General features: G+C 38.8%; 2 protein-coding genes across 4 annotated transcripts in view; one reads left to right on the top strand and one right to left on the bottom strand.

The window, feature by feature from the left end:
* Window positions 1–21051, top strand: part of Armc8 (armadillo repeat containing 8) — a 95038-nt gene that overhangs the window by 10869 nt on the left and 63118 nt on the right. For all 3 annotated transcript variants that reach the window (XM_038321588.1, XM_038321586.1, XM_038321585.1), the window contains exons 2-5: window positions 7917–7993; window positions 17181–17252; window positions 20034–20176; window positions 20413–20510. In XM_038321588.1, coding sequence (XP_038177516.1) covers window positions 7917–7993; window positions 17181–17252; window positions 20034–20176; window positions 20413–20510 — 390 coding nt within the window. The remainder of the gene's footprint in view (window positions 1–7916; window positions 7994–17180; window positions 17253–20033; window positions 20177–20412; window positions 20511–21051) is intronic.
* LOC119808982 (proteasome subunit beta type-3-like) lies at window positions 19344–19883 on the bottom strand. Its single transcript, XM_038321591.1, has one exon. It carries the CDS (start codon window positions 19881–19883, stop codon window positions 19344–19346), a length of 540 nt encoding a protein of 179 aa, XP_038177519.1.

Here is a 21051-nt window from a genome sequence, read left to right as displayed (position 1 = left end):
ACTCTGTTGTAAGAGCCCGCTTGTTTGATTCTGGCTGCCCAGCAGCTCAGCCCAGAAATAATCACACAGAAACTATATTATTTAAATTACTGCTTGGCTCATTAGCTCTAGTTTCTTATTGGCCACCTTTTACATCTTAATTTATTTCATCTCTTTTAATCTGTGCATCACCATGAGGTCGTGGCCTACCAACAAAGTTTCAGTGCCTTAGTCTCCAGCAGCATCTCCATGGCTTCTCCCTGACTCCGCCTTTCTCCTTGCATTCAGTTTAAGCCCCCCTCCCTCCGCACCAACTCTGTTCTCTCCTCAGGCCAAGTCAGTTTCTTTATTAACCAATGGTATTCACATCATACAAAGGGGAATCCTACATCACAACCCAAACCAGGAGAGAAGTGTATGATTTGAAAAGAGGCATAGTTTAGTAAAACGCCACTCTCAGTATTGGTTTTCAGTATTATTGAGTATGGAATTCCTGGTTTCTCCAGGGACAAATAAGCACAATAAGTATCCAGGCTTTAAAATGAATAACTGAGAATATTGGACTGGTCTGAATAGAATTTCTTTGATATTTCAGAATATTGATGTAGTGACAGAAGGCTGTTTGATGTTTTTGGAGACACTGGAAACTCAGATTTTCATTTTACACTGTCTGGGGGATGGAAATGCGTTTCTGGGGTTCCCTTTTTGACTGGGTGGGGCATTACAAGCTGTGGCAATTAGTTGTTCCCAGCCTTACCAAACTCACTTTCTTGTAGTGATAGATGTTTACATACTGATACCTTTTGTTTGTAAATGAAAGTGTTAGCTGTACTTGTGTATAACTTGAAAGTTGGCATAATAGCCTCGCTCTAGTAAATGAAAAAGAAAACTGATTTAGGATGCCATGTAAAATTGTAAATATGCAGGTGTATTTATACCAAAAATAATTAAATGTTTCCAAATGTGCATATTAACTACTTATGTATGTGACAGGCACACTATAGACTGTTAAAGGAATCCTTAGTGATTTTTATGTAGCCTCTGTAATGTCTGAACTTTTGGTAAAAGGTCCTAGTAAGACAAAGTATGACCTTTATAAAGGTGCTGCAGTGATTGTACATTAAGATAAAACAAAATATACTTTAGGTTTATATGTAGGATGGAATTTGATTCTAAGTTCAGATAATTAAGACTTTTGTTTTATCTTGGTAAATGGATAGTGTGGATGCCGGGAGGTGGGATGTAGGTGGTGAGCCTGCCATCTGTGGCATGTACCATCCTTAGTCCTTGTCCATTAGATGTCAGATGTGGTTTTACAGATTTATAAAATACAGCCTAAGGAGTAGTTTTACTTTGGAACTACTAGGCTTTCCAAATGGTGTATATAGCTTTTTGGCTCTAATTCCCATTGCTTCCAGCTTGTAACAGTGTGGTTAAAATAGAGGGACATGAAAATAGAAGTGTATGTAATTTTGAAGACATAGGTAGGTGCTGTTATCTTTTTTCTACTCCATCTACCTGATTGCCTGAACAACCATTTAAATCTTTGTTGTAACTTCAAAAATTGTTTTGTGTTCCCATTTATATGGGAACATTATGTCATTTTAATACTAAATTGTATTTTCTTTCCTAAACACACCTTGTGTGTTATTTTCCCCCTCTTCATCTGATAAGTTAATATTAGTCTTTTAGATTAATTGCCCTAAATATTATCTTTCAACTCTCTCCCCTTTTTAAAATCGTGTTTTTTTGTTTTTTTGTTTTTTTGAGAGTTGTTTCGTTTTGGTTTTGGTTTTCAAACAGTCTCAATATTGATTGGCCTGGAACTTACTGTGTAATCCACCTTGGCCTTGAGATCACAGAAATCCTCCTGAGTTCTGGGCTTACAGGTTTGGCCACCACACCCAGCTTCTGTTGACTTTTACATTGACAGTGCCACTTGTTACAAGTCACTTGTGCTGGGACTGCATTGTGGGTAGGAAAGCCTGTCATATCTCTCTTCCCAGCTTCTAGCACAATGCCTGAAAAATTAGTGATAGGAATGGATATCAAACTGCAGTAGGTTTAAAATGGAATTCTCTTCAGAGTTCAGATATCATGGGTTTTAGTTTGTATCTCTTGTGTCTTTCTATAAACTTGTCTTCCTCTGATATGATAAACATTGTGAACAATTTGAAGTTTTTATCAAATTTTTTTATTAATTGCTATTAAATTTTGCTTAGTTGTCATTGGTTTAAACTTTCCTTTTTACTGGGATCAGAATTCCACAGTGAGGGGGAAGGGACTGGAGTGATTAAGAGCACTAGCTGCTCTTCCAAAGGACCTGGGTTCAATTCCCAGCACCTACACGGTGGATCAGAGCTGTATGTAACTCCAGTTCCGAGGGCTCTGACACTCTCAGTGCAGGCAAAACACCAATGCTCATAAAATAAATATAAATAAATCTTTAACAATTCTACTATTCTGTAGTGAGAGCTGCAGGCCGCATTCCACCGCCCGGCTCCCAGCCACCGGCTAGCTTACGCCCCGAAATAACAGCACACAAACTGTATCCATTTAAACACTGCCTGGCCCATTAGTTCCAGCCTCTTATGTCTAATTCTCATATCTTGATTAACCCATTTATAATAATCTGTGTAACACCACAAAGTGGTGTCTTACCGGGAAAGATTCAGCATGTCTGACCTGGTGGCTGGCTTCATGGCAACTGTCCCAGAGAGGAGAGGCAGGGCAATTGCCCGAGGCATCTGCCTCACTCCCAGCATCCTGTTCTGTCTACTCCACCCACCTATGTTCTGACCTATCAGGCCAAGCAGTTTCTTTATTAATTAACCAATGAAATCATCAGATAGATAGAAGACACACCTACATCACAGTAGAATTTCTTTTTAAAAAAATCCTACATTCCTGAAGACCATATGAATTAGAAGTTCAGTAAGAAAATGTGTTTTAAACTGTAACATACTAAAAATGTGTTTATTTTTTTGCCAATTATGTAGGTTCTGAGATTCACCTGCTGTTACTTGAGGACAGGTGTCCTTGTCTGAAAAGTTTGACCTTAATCATGAGTATGAGCAACTACAGGGCATTAGTAGACTTAGCCAGTTGTTCATTTTCTTTTCATAACACACATAAGAAAATAGAATTCTTTAGAAATCAATAGTATGCATTCACCGTGTATAGGGGATTTTGCATATTATCTCATTTAAGCTATACTCTCAGCTCTGTGCAGCCATTTTATAATAGATACAGTCACAAAATTTAATTTTTTTGTCTGCCAGATTATCTAATCTTTTTATTATTATTCCTTGTTTTTTTAATTGATTTTGTTGAGCTCTACCACAAAATTTAATTTTTCACACACTTACATAGTGGTAAAGCTAGGATTCAAATAAATCTGTTTTTTCTATTCCATGGCATAAATAATATTATATTAACATAATAAGTGTAGAAATAAAAAACCTAAACAGCAGGAGAATAAACTAAAGAATGGGCAAGTATATTGAGCAGATACTCCTTAAAGAAAAAGTACAAATGACCAGTAAATACATGAAAGAAATATTCACCATCAGGGAGAGGCAAATCAAAATGACATTAAGGCCCCATTTTAGGCCAATCAGAGTAACTATCATTAAAAGAAACCATAAATGTTGATAAGTGTGGGAGAAAGTAGAATGACTGTCACCAAGAAAATACAAATATTTATGTGTGGGAAACAGGAACCCTTATACTCTGTAAGTTATTCCACCTTCTGTGGAAATGAGTATGGAGGGTCCTCAAAGAACTAAAAGTAGAATCACTATATGATTCAACTATACCGCTCCCGAGTGTGTATTCCAGGGAGTCAAAGTTGTCTTTTTGTAGAGATATAGGCATACTCAGGTTTTGTTGCAGCGCTCAGACTAGGGACACACTGACAGCATGGGTAAAGACAGTGTAGAATACACACACACACACACACACACACCTATTTTTTTTATTCAGCCATAAAGAACAAAACCTGTTATTTACAGGAAGATGGGTGTAACTGGAGATCATTCTGTCAAGTGAGATAAGCAACTTCATAAAGCAGAAAAAAAAACATGAAAATAAAAGGGGAACCGTTACAAGCGAGCAAAGGAAAAGAAGCTTGTGTAAGAGAAGATAGTAGAGATGGGGTCTAGATCAAGTAGGAAAGTGTCACAGTGAGAGTCGTTACTCATACAGTGTGTGCCCCGTGAGAAGAGTAAAACAACACAGAGCAAAGCAGTAGTCAACCAGGATAACTTTATCTTACTAGCTATAAACATCTCATTCTCTGGTAAACTAATAGTTTAGCTTATTTAACTCGAAACTCAAGTTGGATACTTCTCTTCATTTATAAATTGCCTTTATTCATAGCAAGTCTGGGTTTTAGCAAACTGTCATTTCAGACTTTTCCTGAATAGTTTTATTTATTTATTTTTAATGGATTTTTTTTGTTGTTGTTTTTTCGAGACAGGGTTTCTCTGCAGCTTTAGAGCCTGTCCTGGAACTAGCTCTTGTAGACCAGTAATGGATTTTTAAAAGAGAATGACTTGAATTCCTCTTTGTTCGTGGGTGGCTCAAGAGGTGCACTTAGAGCCTGTTCTGGTTTGCCTGTTAAAATCTCTGACCAGTTTTCTGGGATATCGAGGAAATGCTTCTCCTTTATTGCTACTAAAGAAGTCCGTGGGTGATTGATAGCCCAGGCTGTCTCCAGTACACTCAATTTGTTTGTGTTCTGTGCTGATTATTAATTTCTTTTTTACCTGCAAGCAAGTCATTCTGATTTAAATGATACATCAGTGGCCCAATATCTATTTGTGTGTTTTTGTGTGTGTGTTAGATATGTGCCAAAATTGAGCTGCTTAAAAACAATATTGATTGTCTCTGAGTTCCTCACTTGGGCTGATTTATAGGGATTCTCAATCCTAGCATATCTGAAGCCAAAATTTTTATTTGTGATAGCAAGTCTTGGAAGTAGTGTGCACTTTATATAGTGCAGAAAAAATTATTAGAAATACTTGGTTTTTATTTCAGTTTCCCAAAATTGACAACTGAAAAGGTAGACTCATATACCTACAGGGAGCTCCAAATATTCTGGAAAGTTTCCTAATAATGGTTTTAAACTTTTTAAAACTTTTAATTAGTTTTAAAATTGATAAAATTCTGTTTCTGTCCATATTTCATATGATAAAAACAGCCAGGGGGAGGCTGGTGGCCGCCATGCTGACACAGCAGTTCTTGCCCAACATCCCACTGCTTTCTCCTTTGCTCATTCTGCTCCAGCTATAGTGGCAAACACAGTCGTTCAGAGCCTTGTGTTTGTTTCTCTCTTTGTCTGTAAGGACCTGCCCTTCTTTATGCCTGTACTCAAATACCACCCTCTTATCATTACTTAGTACTTGTCCTCGTTATCTTCATTCTTCGCTCTTCATTCCCGGACTGCTCCCTAAAGCAGCAAGATCTACGGGGGAGGGGACCCATCTACCGAGAAAAGCAGTGAAACGCAAGAATTGCTCCGTGCAGGCAAGGGCATGAATATGATACTCATGTCCTTTGTGTTTGCTTTCTGTCATGTTGGTTTAGGGGATTATCTTTTTGTGTACATGGTTGACTACTTACTATTGGAAGCTTGTTAGAAGGCTCTTCATTCAGTGTCCTTGGTGTCTTCTTTGGCATGCAGCAGAACTTTCAGCAGAAGGCAATGTGGAAAGCTCAGTGGTGAGCCATATCTCAGTTATCCTTTGTCATTTATAGGCTGCAGTCTTCTCTAGCCTCTCTGTTCTTGCTCAGCAGCTTGACAGGCTACTTGTCTGTATTGACTTTCCAGGTCCTGTGACTGTGGTCCTGACATTGATGTCTTCCCATATGTTCACTCTGTTGCACAGCACTCATTTGCCAAGACAGTCCTTCCAGTGTGTTACATAAGCGTCTGTTTTCATATTTCTAGTAGGAAACACAAAACTGTAAACCGTGGGCATTAGTTCTTCATCTTTAATGTGTTCCTCACTACTGTGCTTGGTGTGTTGAATGAACCAGGCACAGAACAGGAAAGAGTTGCTCTTACAGGAGGGAATTTTGAATAGACCAACAATTTTGGAAAAGAATTACACAGTTGGCCAGGGGAAAGGGCACACTCAAAACTTTATCATTTAAAAACTTACTAGAAAGCTGTGGTAATAACACTGGTACTGGCACAAGACTGTAGATTAGTGAAAACGAAGAACAGAAATAAATCAACTTGTGGGCTTCCCTCAGCCCCTGTAATTAGGATTTTTGATCAGGACACCAAGACAGTCAGTGGATAAATAGTGTCTTTCCCCAAGAGGTACTGGGACAACCAAATATTTACACTTTTTAAAGAGTGTGAGGAACTCATTTGAGTTAAGATACATCACCTGTGTACCATAGCTTTTCCTTCAGTTGGTTTTAAACATACTGAGAAGCAACAGAAGACGCACAGCTGTGGAGTAAAGGGGTGAACTGTAAAACTATATGTCAGCCTCTGGGTAGTAGAGTCTCAGAGTTGGAGAAATCCAGAAGAGCTCACTCTTGGAAAGCCAGAAAATGGGTGGGGATGGGGAAGTGGCTTAGTTGGCAAAGTATTCACTTCAAGAATGAGGGCCTAAGTTCAGGTCCCTGCACCTAAGTAGTGGGCATGGTGGCATACGCTTTAATTCTAGCACTGGGGAAGTGGATCAGGAGGCCCTGAAATTGGTAGTCTCCAGGTTCAGTTAGAGACTCTCTAACTTAAATGGTGTGGCATAACTTGTATGTTTGTTTTACAGATTTGCGTAGCTTAGAATTCTTTTATCTGTCTGTCCATCTATTTCTGTTTCATGTGTACGGATGTTTTTCCTGCGTGTATGTCTGTGCATCACATACATGCCTGGTACCCACAGAGGTCAGAAGAGGGTGTCTGATCTCTTAGAACTGGAGTTATAGCTGGTTATGAGCCACAATGTGGGTGCTGGGAAGTGAACCCCAACAAGTGAAAGTGCTCTTAACCGCTGAGCCATCTTCTCAGCCTTGTGTTTGTCATCTTGGTCAGCTTGGTAGCAGTGATGTTTCCTGCATCTGTCTGAGGGATTTCCTTGGAGCTCTGACCAGGAGCTGTTCTCCTGTAGTGGGCACTAGACAGAAGAACGGGCCCTCACTGTCACTCTCAGACATATGCAGCGTCCAGCTAGCTGTCAGTGGAGCGCGTGCTTTCTGCTGACAGAGCTGGTGGGACTCGGGTTAGTTTCTAGTGGAGCCAAGTGTCCTCTTTCTCCCCTAACCTATAGGTTTTTCTCAGAGAGATTTAACAGACTAATTACAAAAGATAGTATCCTCCTTTAGCTCTAACTTTTATTTATTTATTTATTTATTTATTTATTTATTTATTTATTTATTTATTTTTTGGTTTTTTCGAGACAGGGTTTCCCTGTAGTTTCTAGAGCCTGTCCTGGAACTAGCTCTTGTAGACCAGGCTGGCCTCGAACTCAGAGATCCTCCTGCCTCTGCCTCCCGAGTGCTGGGATTAAAGGCGTGCGCCACCACCGCCCGGCTAGCTCTAACTTTTAAATGAACCAAGTTATCCTTGTTGATTTCTCAAACTTCTTTACCAGTTTCAGTACCAAGCTTAAGAGTGTTTCATGTCATGGACTTTGTTATTGTTTTTTTTTTTCTTCTTTAAATTGGGTGCTCTTAAAAAGTGATTGACCACTGGCATCTTGAGCTGAATACTGTAATTTCTAGTTATTTTGATAACTAAGAGAAAAAAATTCCCTGCTAACATTAGCATTTTTAGGGAGCAAATAAAATGTGTTCTGGGAAGAGCCCTATTCACTTCCTTAAGGTAGACTGTTCAGCGATTTGGTGTTGTGGGTGATTTGCTCATGATTTGTGATTTGCATGGCTTCAGATGTCATTATTTTTCCTCCACTTTCTAGGAAGTAACAGCTAGCAGTCGCCACTATGTTGACAGGCTATTTGACCCTGATCCCCAGAAAGTTCTCCAAGGTGTCATGTAAGTAGTATGCATTTAAGACTTTATCAAAAAGTCTTGTTTGTCTTCATGTTTTGATCTGTCAAATAATATAATTATGAAAATGCAGGTATAACTTCTCTTTCATTTGGCTTTATTTATGTGATGGATTGCTTGATGTTCATGCCAATATTTTATTATATAGATTTATCTGTTGATAGTTATTAATTAACATGATTGACTTCATTTTTTTTCTAGAACCCTTGTTTTTTGTTTTAAAATCTTTCCTTTGGGTAATGCTTTTGCTTTTAATATCTCTGAAAGCAAGGTAAAAATTGATAACTAATAATTGGAAAGCAGTGGGAGAATAGGGTAGTAGGATTTTGTTGTTTTGTTTTTTCTTAACTGTCATAAGAATTTCCAAGTGATAAAAAGCTAAATATGAACATTTAGAAAGCAGTCCTTAGAAAATTTAAGCTCTTGATAACAGAGAGCATGGATAACCTTCTTTAATGAGGGGAAACATTTTTAATCAACACACTGTAGGTGATTATTTTTAAGATTAAAGTTGGACAAATGGAATAAGATTTCAACTGAAAAGTGAAATTTTTGCCCTTTTGAGGTTCATAGGATTTTACTTTTAACACATTAGTTCTGAGCAAGGAGCCTAAGGCTGCTCATGGAGTTGGGAAGCACAGGACCTACATGCCTCTGCAAGGCCCAAGGCTCAAAAGAGGGTTAGGATTAAATGCCTTTGGGGTAGCCATCAGGCCACAAGCAGATAAGTGTCCTTCCTTTCCTCTCCCCTACTGATGTTTTCAGTCAGATGGTACTTTAAGCTTTATTCTTGCTCAGCCATGGTAAGCTGAAATGCTGTGCTTATTTTGATTATAATTCTTTTTTAAAAATAGCGACATCTGGCTGGGTGATGGTGATGCATGCTGTAGTACTCAGGAGGCAGAGGCAGCCAGATCTATGTGAGTTCAAGGCCAGCCTAGTCTACCAAACGAGATCCCAGACAGCCAGGGTTACACAGAGAAACCCTGTCTTGAAAAACAAAAACAAAATAAAAATTGCATGTATGTGTGTGTGTGCCTGAGTGTATATATGTGCATTTTATACATGCAAGTGCCTGCAGAAGCCAGAAGAGTCATTGGTGGGTGTGAGCCACCCAATGTGGGCTCTGGAACTGAACCTTAGGCCTCTGCTAGAGCAGCAAGTACTTTTAACTGCTGGGCCATCTCTCCAGCCCCTTGACTATAATTCTTTTGTTTTTTTTTCGAGACAGGGTTTCTCTGTGACTTTGGAGCCTGTCCTGGAACTAGCTCTTGTAGACCAGGCTGGTCTCGAACTCACAGAGATCTGCCTGCCTTTGCCTCCCGAGTGCTGGGATTAAAGGCGTGCGCCACCACCGCCCGGCTATAATTCTTATTCAAAGCTAGGAGAGCTGGCTAGAACTCACTTAAAATTCTTGACAGTATTTTTGCCCTTTGTTTTAGAGAAACAAGAAGAGACGATACCCCTCTGCCCATGTTAACTTTGCTTTTGTCCCCTTAACTTAGAGAATCTATGACAATTTAATCAGCTCTTTTAAAGACTAGTTTGAATGTTACCAGAAAAAGTGGTATAAAAGCCTCCATTGAGTTTTGGTTGTGACTATATAGGAAAATTAGTTAAGAGGGACATTTAAATACCATAGCTCTGTAGGCAAGACAGACACCCCATGGAATAGACAGCTCTGTAGATAGAGAATATTAAATATTGCTTAGGATTCTTTAGTTTAGTTGAAAATGCTCATTGAGTATTTAGTATTTATTAGAAGATGATACTTTCGTCATTATTACTGCTTGTTAAGAGAAAGCTAGATTTACTAGTCAGTGATCTTACCTGATAAACTTGTATTCTGGGTCCTATCTGATGTGAGTAACTAAACTCAGGGGCTACTTGTCACTTCAGGAAAATTTCAGTTTACTAAAGATCACTATAGCTTTCGAAAAGTTGACAGGTCAGAGAGTCAGAGAGATGAAAGGACAAGGGAACACTGCATTGTGGCCAGGCAGCTTAAGTGCCTCTTGGAAGCTAGCGAGGCTCAGACAGATTAGCTCTCAACTCTCAGGTTAGGCAGACAAGGGTATTTGTTTAAATGAGGGGGTGAATTGATCATGAGCATTGGAGTTGACCAATTGTAGGTTAAATCCCTGATTGGGACATTTCCTGTTGGGGTTCTTTCCTATCTGTGTGTTTGGGCCAATTACTCAATTTCCTTGAACCTTTATTTTGTCATCTTAAAGAGAAAATAACCACCTGCCAAGTTGTTGTGACAAGTATCTCAGAAAAATAAAATTCAGTGCCTGGTGTTATGAATACTACCCATTGTCATTTAAGTGGCCAGTTTTTACTGGCCTAGTTCAAAATAACTTTAAAAATGGTATTAAAGGGCCCTGACTCCCCTAGTCTCCCCTCTGCTTCTTGGAGGTTTTTTTCCTCTCTCTGTGTGTTTGCTATATGTGTGTGTTTCCTCACCCCTAATAAAAGCCTTTCTTCAATTGATGGGGGGAAAAAAGATATGAGTCTCTTCAGAAAAGAGAAAGGAAAGTTCAAGTTTAAAAAAAAATCAGAAGCAGTACAGTTTGAACTGAAGAGAAGAAGGAGAGGAGCTAGAGGACCTGATCCAGGTGAGAGTGCTCCCGTGACAGAGGTGGCTGCTCACATCTGCTCACGGTCTGGAAGGGACATGTCGCCAGCCTTTGCTTCCCACTCTGTTTCAAAGTGGAGCTAGCCTTACAGAGGCATATTCACCGAGGTTTTAATAAAGCTTTTTTCTCTACATACAAATATTTATTTTTCCTGAACAATGTCACTGTCTGAAAATTATAACAAATTATAGAGTAAAAAGTGAATTATAGTTTTAACATTCTTTTTTTAGATACATTTGTTCAGTACAATATTGATAGAAAAAAGGAAACCACAGTGATATTTAGGAAAAGGTGCTCATTTTCATAACATTATATAGGAGTCATATTGTATACAATAGATATCTAGAGGAAAATATCTAGAATAGAACCAACCAAAGAGAACCTTTTAGTTTTAGGTGAGGAACTAAAACTAGTTTTAGTTTAGACAGAAACTAAAGTAAATGCTTATATATCTAGAATCCAAATGGAGAAACATATAAGATTGATAAGAACTATAACTTAATCTACAATTCAACTGAGTTTTATTTTTATAGCTCCATTAAATTTATTTTTTTCTCACAAAAGATTATGAATATAAATAACATAGGAAAACAAAGTTGAAGAAATTAAACGTGAGCTGCTCGTGAATAACGCAGAGCATGAAGGAGCATGTTACTAGTTGGTGATTGCAACTGTATTGGGAAAGTTATATTAAGTATTGGTATTACTTGACAGTTGTTAAAGAATGAATATTTTATTTTATTTTATTTTATTTTATGTTTCTCTGTGTAGCCCTTGCTGTCCCTGAACTAGCTCTATAAACCAGGCTGGCCTTGAACTGAAAGAGGTCCTCCACCTCTGCTTCCCAAGTGCTGAGACTAAAGGTGTGCACCACTGCCGGCTACATCTTAAAGTCTAATGTATATTACTTTGTTTTGTTTTTAGAGACAGGGTTTCTCTGTGTATCTGTGCTCTCCTGGTACTTACTCTGTAGACCAGGCTGGCCTTGAACTCAGAGATGAACGGTTAGTATAACATTCAGCATAAATTTGAATGATCCTACTGTATCAAAGACTTGAATAAAGAACCCAATCCTTTTTTTCCCCTAAAAGAGCCAAGTTTCAAATGCATAACTGAACAGAAGATAGGTGTGGCATGAGATATGTGCAGGTGGGATGCTACTCCTGTAGGTCGTGAGTTATAGTAGAATTTGCAGCTGTAGAGGAAGCAGGCATACCAGACAAACTAGACTACATTGCAAATTCTGAGCTTTCTTTAGTATGGAGATTAGTATATGACTAAGCAATTGTTGTTATGGAACACGGAAGTAATGAGTACCCATAATTCTAGTGCACAGGGGCAGAGGCAGGAAGAACTTGAATTGGAAGCCAGCTTTGGCCATATAAGAAGTTCAAGGCCAACCTGGACTGTGTGATCCCCTGCCTCAAAACAACAGCAGTAAACAGAAGACAGCTGCAGTACAGTTTTTGGCAAGGTTACTGTGGTATTGGTTCAGATGCCTTAAACTCATAGTTGAAGCACTCAAACTTTTGTAGATCATGAATCAAAACTATTTAAATGTTCCCCTTTCTTCCCCTATTTACCATGTATTCAGAACATGTAAATTAGACTATTGGTCTGGTTTTATTGTCATGGTTCTTTAAAAGAAGATCAGTTGATACTCCCATGTGACCATGCATTTATATTCCTATGTTGAAAGGCAAGGGTGATCTGAACAAACATGGCTGGCTCTGTAGTTTCCAGGTTGAGTAGAATCAGATCTGGCCTAGATTCCTCAAGGAATTCACAGGTAATCGTCGATGCCATAGAACTGGTTCTCACTAAGATCCAGTTTCTCAAGTGCTTTCTAAAGTATTTTAGTGTACGACTGAGATGAGATGCTTTTGGTAATGATTACTGTTTTCTGACTCCAGAAAACAGTGTCTCTGCTTTTGATATAGACAGGGTCTTCTTTTATTTGCTAAAGGAACCAGAATTAGAAGTTCACATAAAAATGAAGTATTTGCTTCTTGAGAATTTTTAAGGTTACAATGTTAACTTTTTGGTCAATAAATACATAAAGCAAGAGTATACTAGAAGAGCAGTGTGATAGAATAATCCCGAGTCTAAAAAGTGGTGTTCTAAATGGGAACTTAGCCTGGGAGTTCAGCCAACAGTGAGATTGCCATAGTGCCTTAGCTCAATTTGACATCGTCTTTGCTAGCTATAGAAAGACCTCTTTGTATGTGTATATGTGTAAGGCTGACTGAAGGCCTGCTATGTACTCGTTTATATATAATACATCTTTTCATATGTATAAGGTACCTGTTGCTGCCACATTATTCTGTAATGTATTAACATACTCTTTGATGTTCTTTGGAATGGTTGAATTTAAAATGTTAATATACTTCAAAATGTTGAACATTTGTTGCACAGTTATTATTATGTTGTGCACTTTTGTCTTTTGGAGAAAGCCTCTTCTGTGATCGAAGTCACAGTTCCCCCCTAGTCCTCCGCTAGTCTCTGTCTTCTCCCTGTCACTTTGGTTTCACGCCACCTAAAGTGAACCTTCTTTTTTCAGATTATGTTCCTCCTGTCTTCACTCCCATCATAATCTGCCAATAGGCTTTTCTTTTGCTCTTGCCATCTGCTTGCCCAAGTTCTGACCATTTTCTACAGTTCAAGTTAGCTCCTCCCATTGCCTCAAAAATCTTTCAAGTTTAGCATCTCTTTTTTTTAAAGATTTATTTATTTATTATGTATACAACATTCTGCCTCGATGTATGCCCACACGCCAGAGGAGGGCACCAGATCTCAGTACAGATGGTTGTGAGCCACCATGTGGTTGCTGGGAATTGAACTCAGGACCTCTGGAAGTGCTCTTAACCTCTGAGCCATCTCTCCAGACCTAGCATCTCTGTTTTTAAACCTATACTATAAATACTAAATTTATAATTTGGCTGACCTGACACTGTTTGTAATATTTTTTTGTTTCTCCAGGGAGATTTTAACTCTTCAAGACAGGCATCGCATTGTGTGATATTTTGTAACTTCCAGAACACCTAATACAGCATTGAACTTGAGAACTGATTGTTGACTTTTAGAAGAATATAATCAGGCATACCCTTCTCTCAAGCATCAATAGATAAGATAGGCAAGAAATTATTTTCTTTTGATCTCCTGGGAAAAAGATGTCTGATTAAAAGTTAAAAATACTTTTATTTTGTATATAGACATAGAAAAATAAAAGGAAAGATACCAAATTTAGTTTTTCATCAGGTTGCTATAAACTCCTTATGTGTAGAAGGAAATGGAAAAAGCAGTCATCTGCCATAGAAGACATGAGTTGATTCTTTGGTTTTTTTTTTTTTTTTTTTTTTTTTTTTTGGTTTTTCGAGACAGGGTTTCCCTGTAGTTTCTAGAGCCTGTCCTGGAGCTAGCTCTTGTAGACCAGGCTGGCCTCGAACTCAGAGATCTGCCTGCCTCTGCCTCCCGAGTGCTGGGATTAAAGGCGTGCGCCACCACCGCCCGGCCTCTTTGGTTTGGTTTTTGTTTTTCATTACAGGTCTCCCTGAGTAGTCTGAACTTACTATGTCGTCTAGACTGGTTTTAAACTCATGATCTCCCTGTCTCAATCTCTCCAGTGCTGGGATTGAAGGTGTAAGCCCCAACCCTGTTGTCATTCTTGCATCTGTCCTTTAATATGGGGTTCTCAAAAATAAGCAAATACACAAATCTGAGTTTCATCTTTCTCGTGGGGTTACTCTTACCCATTGCTGCCATGAAGATGAAACAGAGTAGTAGGTGTGGAGTACTATGTAAACTTGGAAGGTGGATGGGGTGGGGAGGTAGAGGTAGGTGGAGGTATATCTTGCATAGCTTTGTTATACTGAAATCTTCATTGGGTTTGCTTTTTATAAAAGTATTTCTCCGGCGTACATTTTAAAGAATTATTATAAGTAATGATCCTTATAGTAACATTTCTGATATTTCCAGGTCAGACTTACATTCTTGTCTGTAAAAGGGAATCAAAACAGAGTGAAGAGTGTTCTTTAATTAAAGGCTCCCAGAGAAACACTTACCCAAACCTGGAGCTGTCAGGTCATCCTGTAGGGAGTAACAATGACCTCAGTCTTAGACCAGAAGACTGAGGACAGGGATGAGTAGATGATGACAGGCAGACTGACACACACCACTGTCTGTAAATGAGGTGATTGTCATGTCTGTCCTAACAGTTTCATGAACCTGCTAGGTTACTAGAGTAACAACTGAATGTATTTAATTTTCTGGCTGTTAACATTTCTGTGTAACATGGATATATTTATTTACTGAAGCTAAAGCAAAAATCCCTTTTTTCTTAAACATTGATAACAAACTATTAAGAAAATTAGAAAATTGTTTTTGCTGGTTTGTTTGTTTTGTCTTTTGTCTGTAATGCACTTTACTTTGGTTTTTGGGTATTTGGGATGTCTCTACAGACTATTGTAGGGATAGACGTCTCATTTTTTGCTTAGTTTGGGAAGGGGAAACAAGGAACAAGGATTGAGAGTTCTATAGTAGAGAACATAAGTAACACCTGGCATGACAGAGACTGAGCAGGTGGGTTCTGGGTCGGCGAGTGTGCCGCACTTAGCATAGACTGAAAGAAAACACCAAGGGCTTGGTGAAAGTGTGTGACCAACTGGTAGGTTAGTGTGGCAGTGATTCAGAACTGTCTCTAAGGAGAAAACAATAGGCTTTGATCAGGAAGTAGGAGCCCAAGTGTACAGTCTTCACTAACTGTTCTTTATTGAGGCCTTAGTATTCTACTGTTGTATAACTGTATATCAGAATTTGGTTAAAAAAAAAACCTTAATGAATATTGTTAAGCCTAATAGCCTCATAGTGAATAGTTAATTATCTGTTTTAAATCATCCAGAAGATCTGATTAAAAAAGAATTCTCTTTTATGTATGTGGCATATACACTCCTGGGGGAAAATGTCATTTGCTTTAAATCTGTACAAAAAGGGTTTTCCACTCATTTGTAAAACTATGACTGGGAGTCTCCCTGGACATCCTTGTAAGTGTCTGAGGTGCCCTTGGGTGTAGTAACGCTTCTTTAGGAAATCGCCCTGGTACTCTGTACCAGACAGTTCTTATCAATTAAGGCAAGTACTTTAAAAGCATTTTATTGGTAATTTTGAAATTGTTTTGCCATATTTATATTTTCTGTACATATCCCTTGGGGCCATCCAAGAATATAAATTTATAGAGGTACTCTTATTTTGGAATACAATTTTTGAAGTAAAGAACTCTGCTTTGTGTGGCTAGAATAAAAGCAAATATAAAAATATACAAAAATTAATATTTTTTCTTCTTAAAAGATAATTGGATACCTAAGCAAAAATACCAATACTATGTAGTGTATTGTTTCTAACCAACATACTGCAAAATGTATGACCACAGCAGTACACAGAAAGGATGGGGATGGAAATGTATTCACCAGTCTTTTCTGATGTTTAATGGGATATCATATGAAGAAAAAAATGTAGGAAGTGAAATATTGCATTGGAAATTTTAAAGAAACCATTAAAAAACAAAATCAAACACAAAAGGGATACAACTAATAAACTAATCAAGCAGATAAAATAAAATCATAAGAAATGTTCAGGGCCTAGAGAGATGGGAGTGATTTAGAATGCTTGCTACTTTTCCAGAGAACTTAAGTTTGATGCCCAGCACCCTTGTTGGGCAGTTCATAACTACCTGTAATGCCAGCTCCAGGAGATCAGATGCCCTCTTCTGGCCTCTGTGGGCACCTGTACTCACATGCATGTGTGTGCATGCGTGTGAGTGTACATGCACACAGAGAGAGGGGGGGGGAGAAGAAGAAGAGGAAGAAGAAGAAGAAGAAGAAGAAGAAGAAGAAGAAGAAGAAGAAGAAGAAGAAGAAGAAGAAGAAGAAGAAGAAGAAGAATTACCACATTGAAACATTGAAACATTAGGATCAAATAACTGTTCCCTAAATCCTTGCCCTCCACCACTCATGATCATCTCCTTTATTCTAAGAATCTTCCTGTTTCCTAAGTAAACGCATGCTACACACACACACTCACATGTGCGCGCGTGCACGCACGCACAAACACATAAACACAGATATGAATGAAGAGAGGGAGGTGGAACAGAGTGGTCCTTGCTACAAAGTTAGGTAGGTTCCATCGGCTGGTGGTTTGTCTTCTACTCCCAGAGCTGTATTAAAGGTGGCCTAGCATACTCTTGTATTCAAAGGATTGTTGCCCATGTTAGAAGAAGCCAGCTTGTTTTTAGTGGAAGTCTTTACCAGGACTGAGTATTTCTCATCCTCACTGCCTCCTGTTGTACAGTCCCGTAGCCAATTAACGACTTGCTCTGTCTCCTCTCTTTAGTACTCTAGGTGGCAAGGGTGAGGGGTTGGGGTTTGTCACTCACTTTTGGACTTGCATAATCCAAGATGTTGCATGATAAAGTGAATGAGTTGGTTTGATAATTTCCTATGCTGTCTCAGCATATTTGTGTTTTTTTCTTCTGAATTCAGAGACATGAAAAATGCTGTAATTGGAAACAATAAACAGAAAGCCAACCTCATTGTTTTAGGAGCTGTTCCAAGGTATGTTTACTAACTTACTTTTCTTCCATTCATGCCAAGTTTGTAATGTACTTCTTCAATTATAATATTCCCCCTTGCTTAACATATTCTTTCTTATTTTTTTTTAAAGTGCATTTTTTTAAAATAAATGTTTTAAAATACAGAGCCATCTCTAAGAAGCATATACACATAAACACAAATGTGTGTGTGTGTGTGTGTGTGTGTGTGTGTTTAGGGAGCATCAGGGTTCATAGAATAAGGGAGCTAGTCATAAAGTGGTGGAGGTTGAGGATTTTGGGAGTAGTTCTTTGGCAAGCTGACCTCAAACTGGAATGGGGTAATTAGGAAGAGAAGAAAGCTTTCCATTCATGAAGAACTTCACAAGGACTCTGAATGTTTTTGTTACAAAAATTAGTAAGAATTCGTCTTAGAACTACTGCTCTGAATTCAGGGTCCATTTCTGCTTTGCATTTAAGATTCAATAGAACTTGGCATTGGGAATGTTCATATTCTGACCCTCTAGGAAGTGGCAGATAACATGGAGCATGGTGCCGTTTCTGTAGAGACCATTTGCTTACAACTTTCAGGCTTATAGTTTAGTAAACTGAGATATTTATCTTGTATAAAATAAGACAGTTTCAAGGCAAAGATCTCGGTGAGTTCAAGGTCAGCCTGGTCTACAAGAGCTAGTTCCAGGACAGACACCAAAGCTACAGAGAAACTCTGTCTTGAAAAAAAAAAAAAGAAAGTTTCTTTAATTTTTTTTCTCTTTCTGTTTTTTTAATTGGATTAGCAGATGGTATAAATAAATACTTCTCAAAAATATCCAAATAAGTTCAGACAATCATATTTTTATTTTTAATTACTTTTTTGAGATTATAATGTAATTACACCATTTCTCCCTTCTATTTATCTCTCCAAACCTTCCCTCTTGCTCTCTTTTTCTTTTTTATTAATTGTTGGTGTGTGTGAGTAGTCCTAAATATATAAAATAAATAAATACAGCTTATTCAGTCTGTATAATGTTACCTGTGTGTGTGTGTGTATATATATATATATATATATATATATATATATAAATAAACATATATGTTATATATGTGCTTATATTTAACATATATATATATATATAAACATAAACACACACATGCACGCACACACATATATATTTTCAGGGATGACCATTTGATACTGGATGACCAATTGGCATGTTCTTTCGAGAAAACTTTGTCTTGTTCTCACCATTTCTTACTTGCCTGTACTTCTTTATCTAGGATTGAAGCCTTGAGAGATTTCCCTGTCCATGCTAACTTGTCTGTTGGTGTTATCCATGTTTAGTGCATCAGGCGGTGAGACCATATGATGTAGATCTGACATTCCTAGGAAACACAGTTTCACAACAACCTCTCTGTTCCTCTGGCTCTTACAGTCTCTCTGCCTATTCTTTTTTTTTTTTTTTTTTTTTTTTTTTTTTTTTTTTTTTGGTTTTTTCGAGACAGGGTTTCTCTGTGGCTTTGGAGCCTGTCCTGGAACTAGCTCTTGTAGACCAGAGCTGGTCTCGAACTCACAGAGATCCGCCTGCCTCTGCCTCCCGAGTGCTGGGATTAAAGGCGTGCGCCACCACCGCCCGGCTTCTCTGCCTATTCTTATGCAGTGTTCCCTGAGCCCTGGGTGCAGGGGTTGCTGTAAAAGTATCAGTTGGGAGTGTGCTTTACAACTCTGCCTTTTGATTGCTTGTGTCCACCATATTTTTATTATGTGGGATATATTTCCCACACTGCTCTTTTTTTTTTTTGAAAAGCTTTTTTTTTTTTTTTTTTTTTTTTTTTTTTTGGTTTTCGAGACAGGGTTTCCCTGTAGTTTGTAGAGCCTGTCCTGGAACTAGCTCTTGTAGACCAGGCTGGCCTCGAACTCAGAGATCCGCCTGCCTCTGCCTCCCGAGTGCTGGGATTAAAGGCGTGCGCCACCACCGCCCGGCGAAAAGCAATTTTATTAAAAAGAAAAATAACAAAAGGAAACCGGGACCAGAGTGCAGGGTTAGTCCATCCGGGCCTTCAGTGTCCTGGTGGTGATCTTGTCCTTTTCAATGATGTGGACAATGATGCCCATGCCCTAGACAGCATCCCGGTCCACGGCGTTCATCATGGCTTGGGAAATGGTCTCAGACAGGTGTTCTGGATCCACGTTGGGCTCCCAGAGAGACTCGCACATCCCATACATCTGTTCGGAGCAGGTACCACTGACTACAAAGTAGTCAGTTACCATGGGGCAGCCAATGAGGTCTAGAGAGCAAATGAAGGGCTTAAAGGTCTTCGGGTCCAACCCGGCAATGACAGGCTCTGTGTAGTAGGGACCAAACCGTTTCTCATACAGGAGGTTGGCCACCATGCTCATGAGGGTGTAGGGCTTGATCTGCCGACCTTCCTTCAGCTCATACAGGTTCAGCCAGAACTTGAGGCGCTGGGCAACTGTCTGGACATCGGTGGCCAGCCCGCCCAAGCCTATGTAGAGCCTGTCACCCATGGGAAAGATCTGGAAGTCTGTGGTCACCATCTGGGCCTGGATCCCGAAGTGCCTGTCTGCGGCGGTGGCCACACAGTTCTTTCCCTTCGTGGCCATGATGGCCCCTCCGTTATAGGACATAACAGACATGATTGCACTCTAGTAGGACTCCGATTGCCACTGCGAGTCTTGTAAACCGGCTCTGGCTTTTCTGTCTCACACTGTTCTTACCACACTGCTTTGTTACATTAGTTACCTTTGTTTTACAGTTTGTTTACTAAGTCCCCCTTATTTTTTTAGATTGTTGTATTTGCTTCAACAAGAAACCTCAAGTACAGAGCTGAAAACTGAATGTGCAGTGGTGTTAGGGAGTCTTGCAATGGGCACAGAAAACAATGTCAAGTCTCTACTAGACTGCCATATTATCCCTGCCTTACTACAAGGTATGTAGAGAACCAGTTTCTCCATATTGTATTTATAGTACTTTAAATGCTGGGTGAAAGATGGTGGCACACGTCTTTTATTTCAGCACTCAGGAGATATGTGTATCTCTGAGTTCAAGGCCAGCCTGGTCTACAGAACGAGTTCCAGCATTGCCAGGGCTGCACAGAAAAACTCTGTCTCAAAGAACCAAAACAAACAAACAAAACTGTGTCTCACATGTAATTTCTTTTAATAGGACTACTATCCCCAGACCTGAAGTTCATTGAAGCTTGCCTCCGATGCCTACGGACAATCTTCACCAGCCCTGTCACTCCAGAGGAGCTATTGTATACAGTGAGTTTGGGGTATTTTTGAGTCATAGTTTGATTTCTTTGTCAATTTATTTTGAATTTGCCTAGTGTCTCCTAATTCACCATGACTGTTAGATATGGAATTATCAGCAAGTATTTGACTTTCTGCTTATTTGGAATGTTAAATGTTCTTGACTTTGTAGATAAGCAAATGACAGTTTACACACTTTGAGAACTCTTATTTTTAAGTTCTTTTTTATTGAGCTATATATTTTTTTTCACTCCTTTTCCTTCCTCCCGCCTCTTCTTTACCCTCTCCCATGTCCCCACGCTCCCAATTTACTCAGGAGATCTTGTCCTTTTCTACTTCCCATATAGATTTTATCCATGTATGACTCTAGAGTTCTCTTTGCTGTCTAGGTTCTCTGGGGTTGTGAATTGTAGGCTGTTTTTTTTTTTTCTTTATGTCTAAAAGCCACTTAAGAGTGAGTATGTATTATATTTGTCTTTCTGGATCTAATTTACCTAACTTAATATGATGTTTTCTAGATCCATCTGCCTACAAATTTCAAGATATCGTTTAT

The sequence above is a fragment of the Arvicola amphibius genome, chromosome 3 (assembly GCF_903992535.2).
Source record: "Arvicola amphibius chromosome 3, mArvAmp1.2, whole genome shotgun sequence".
Lineage (NCBI taxonomy): Eukaryota > Metazoa > Chordata > Mammalia > Rodentia > Cricetidae > Arvicola > Arvicola amphibius.
This window is presented reverse-complemented; position numbering and strand designations above follow the sequence as displayed.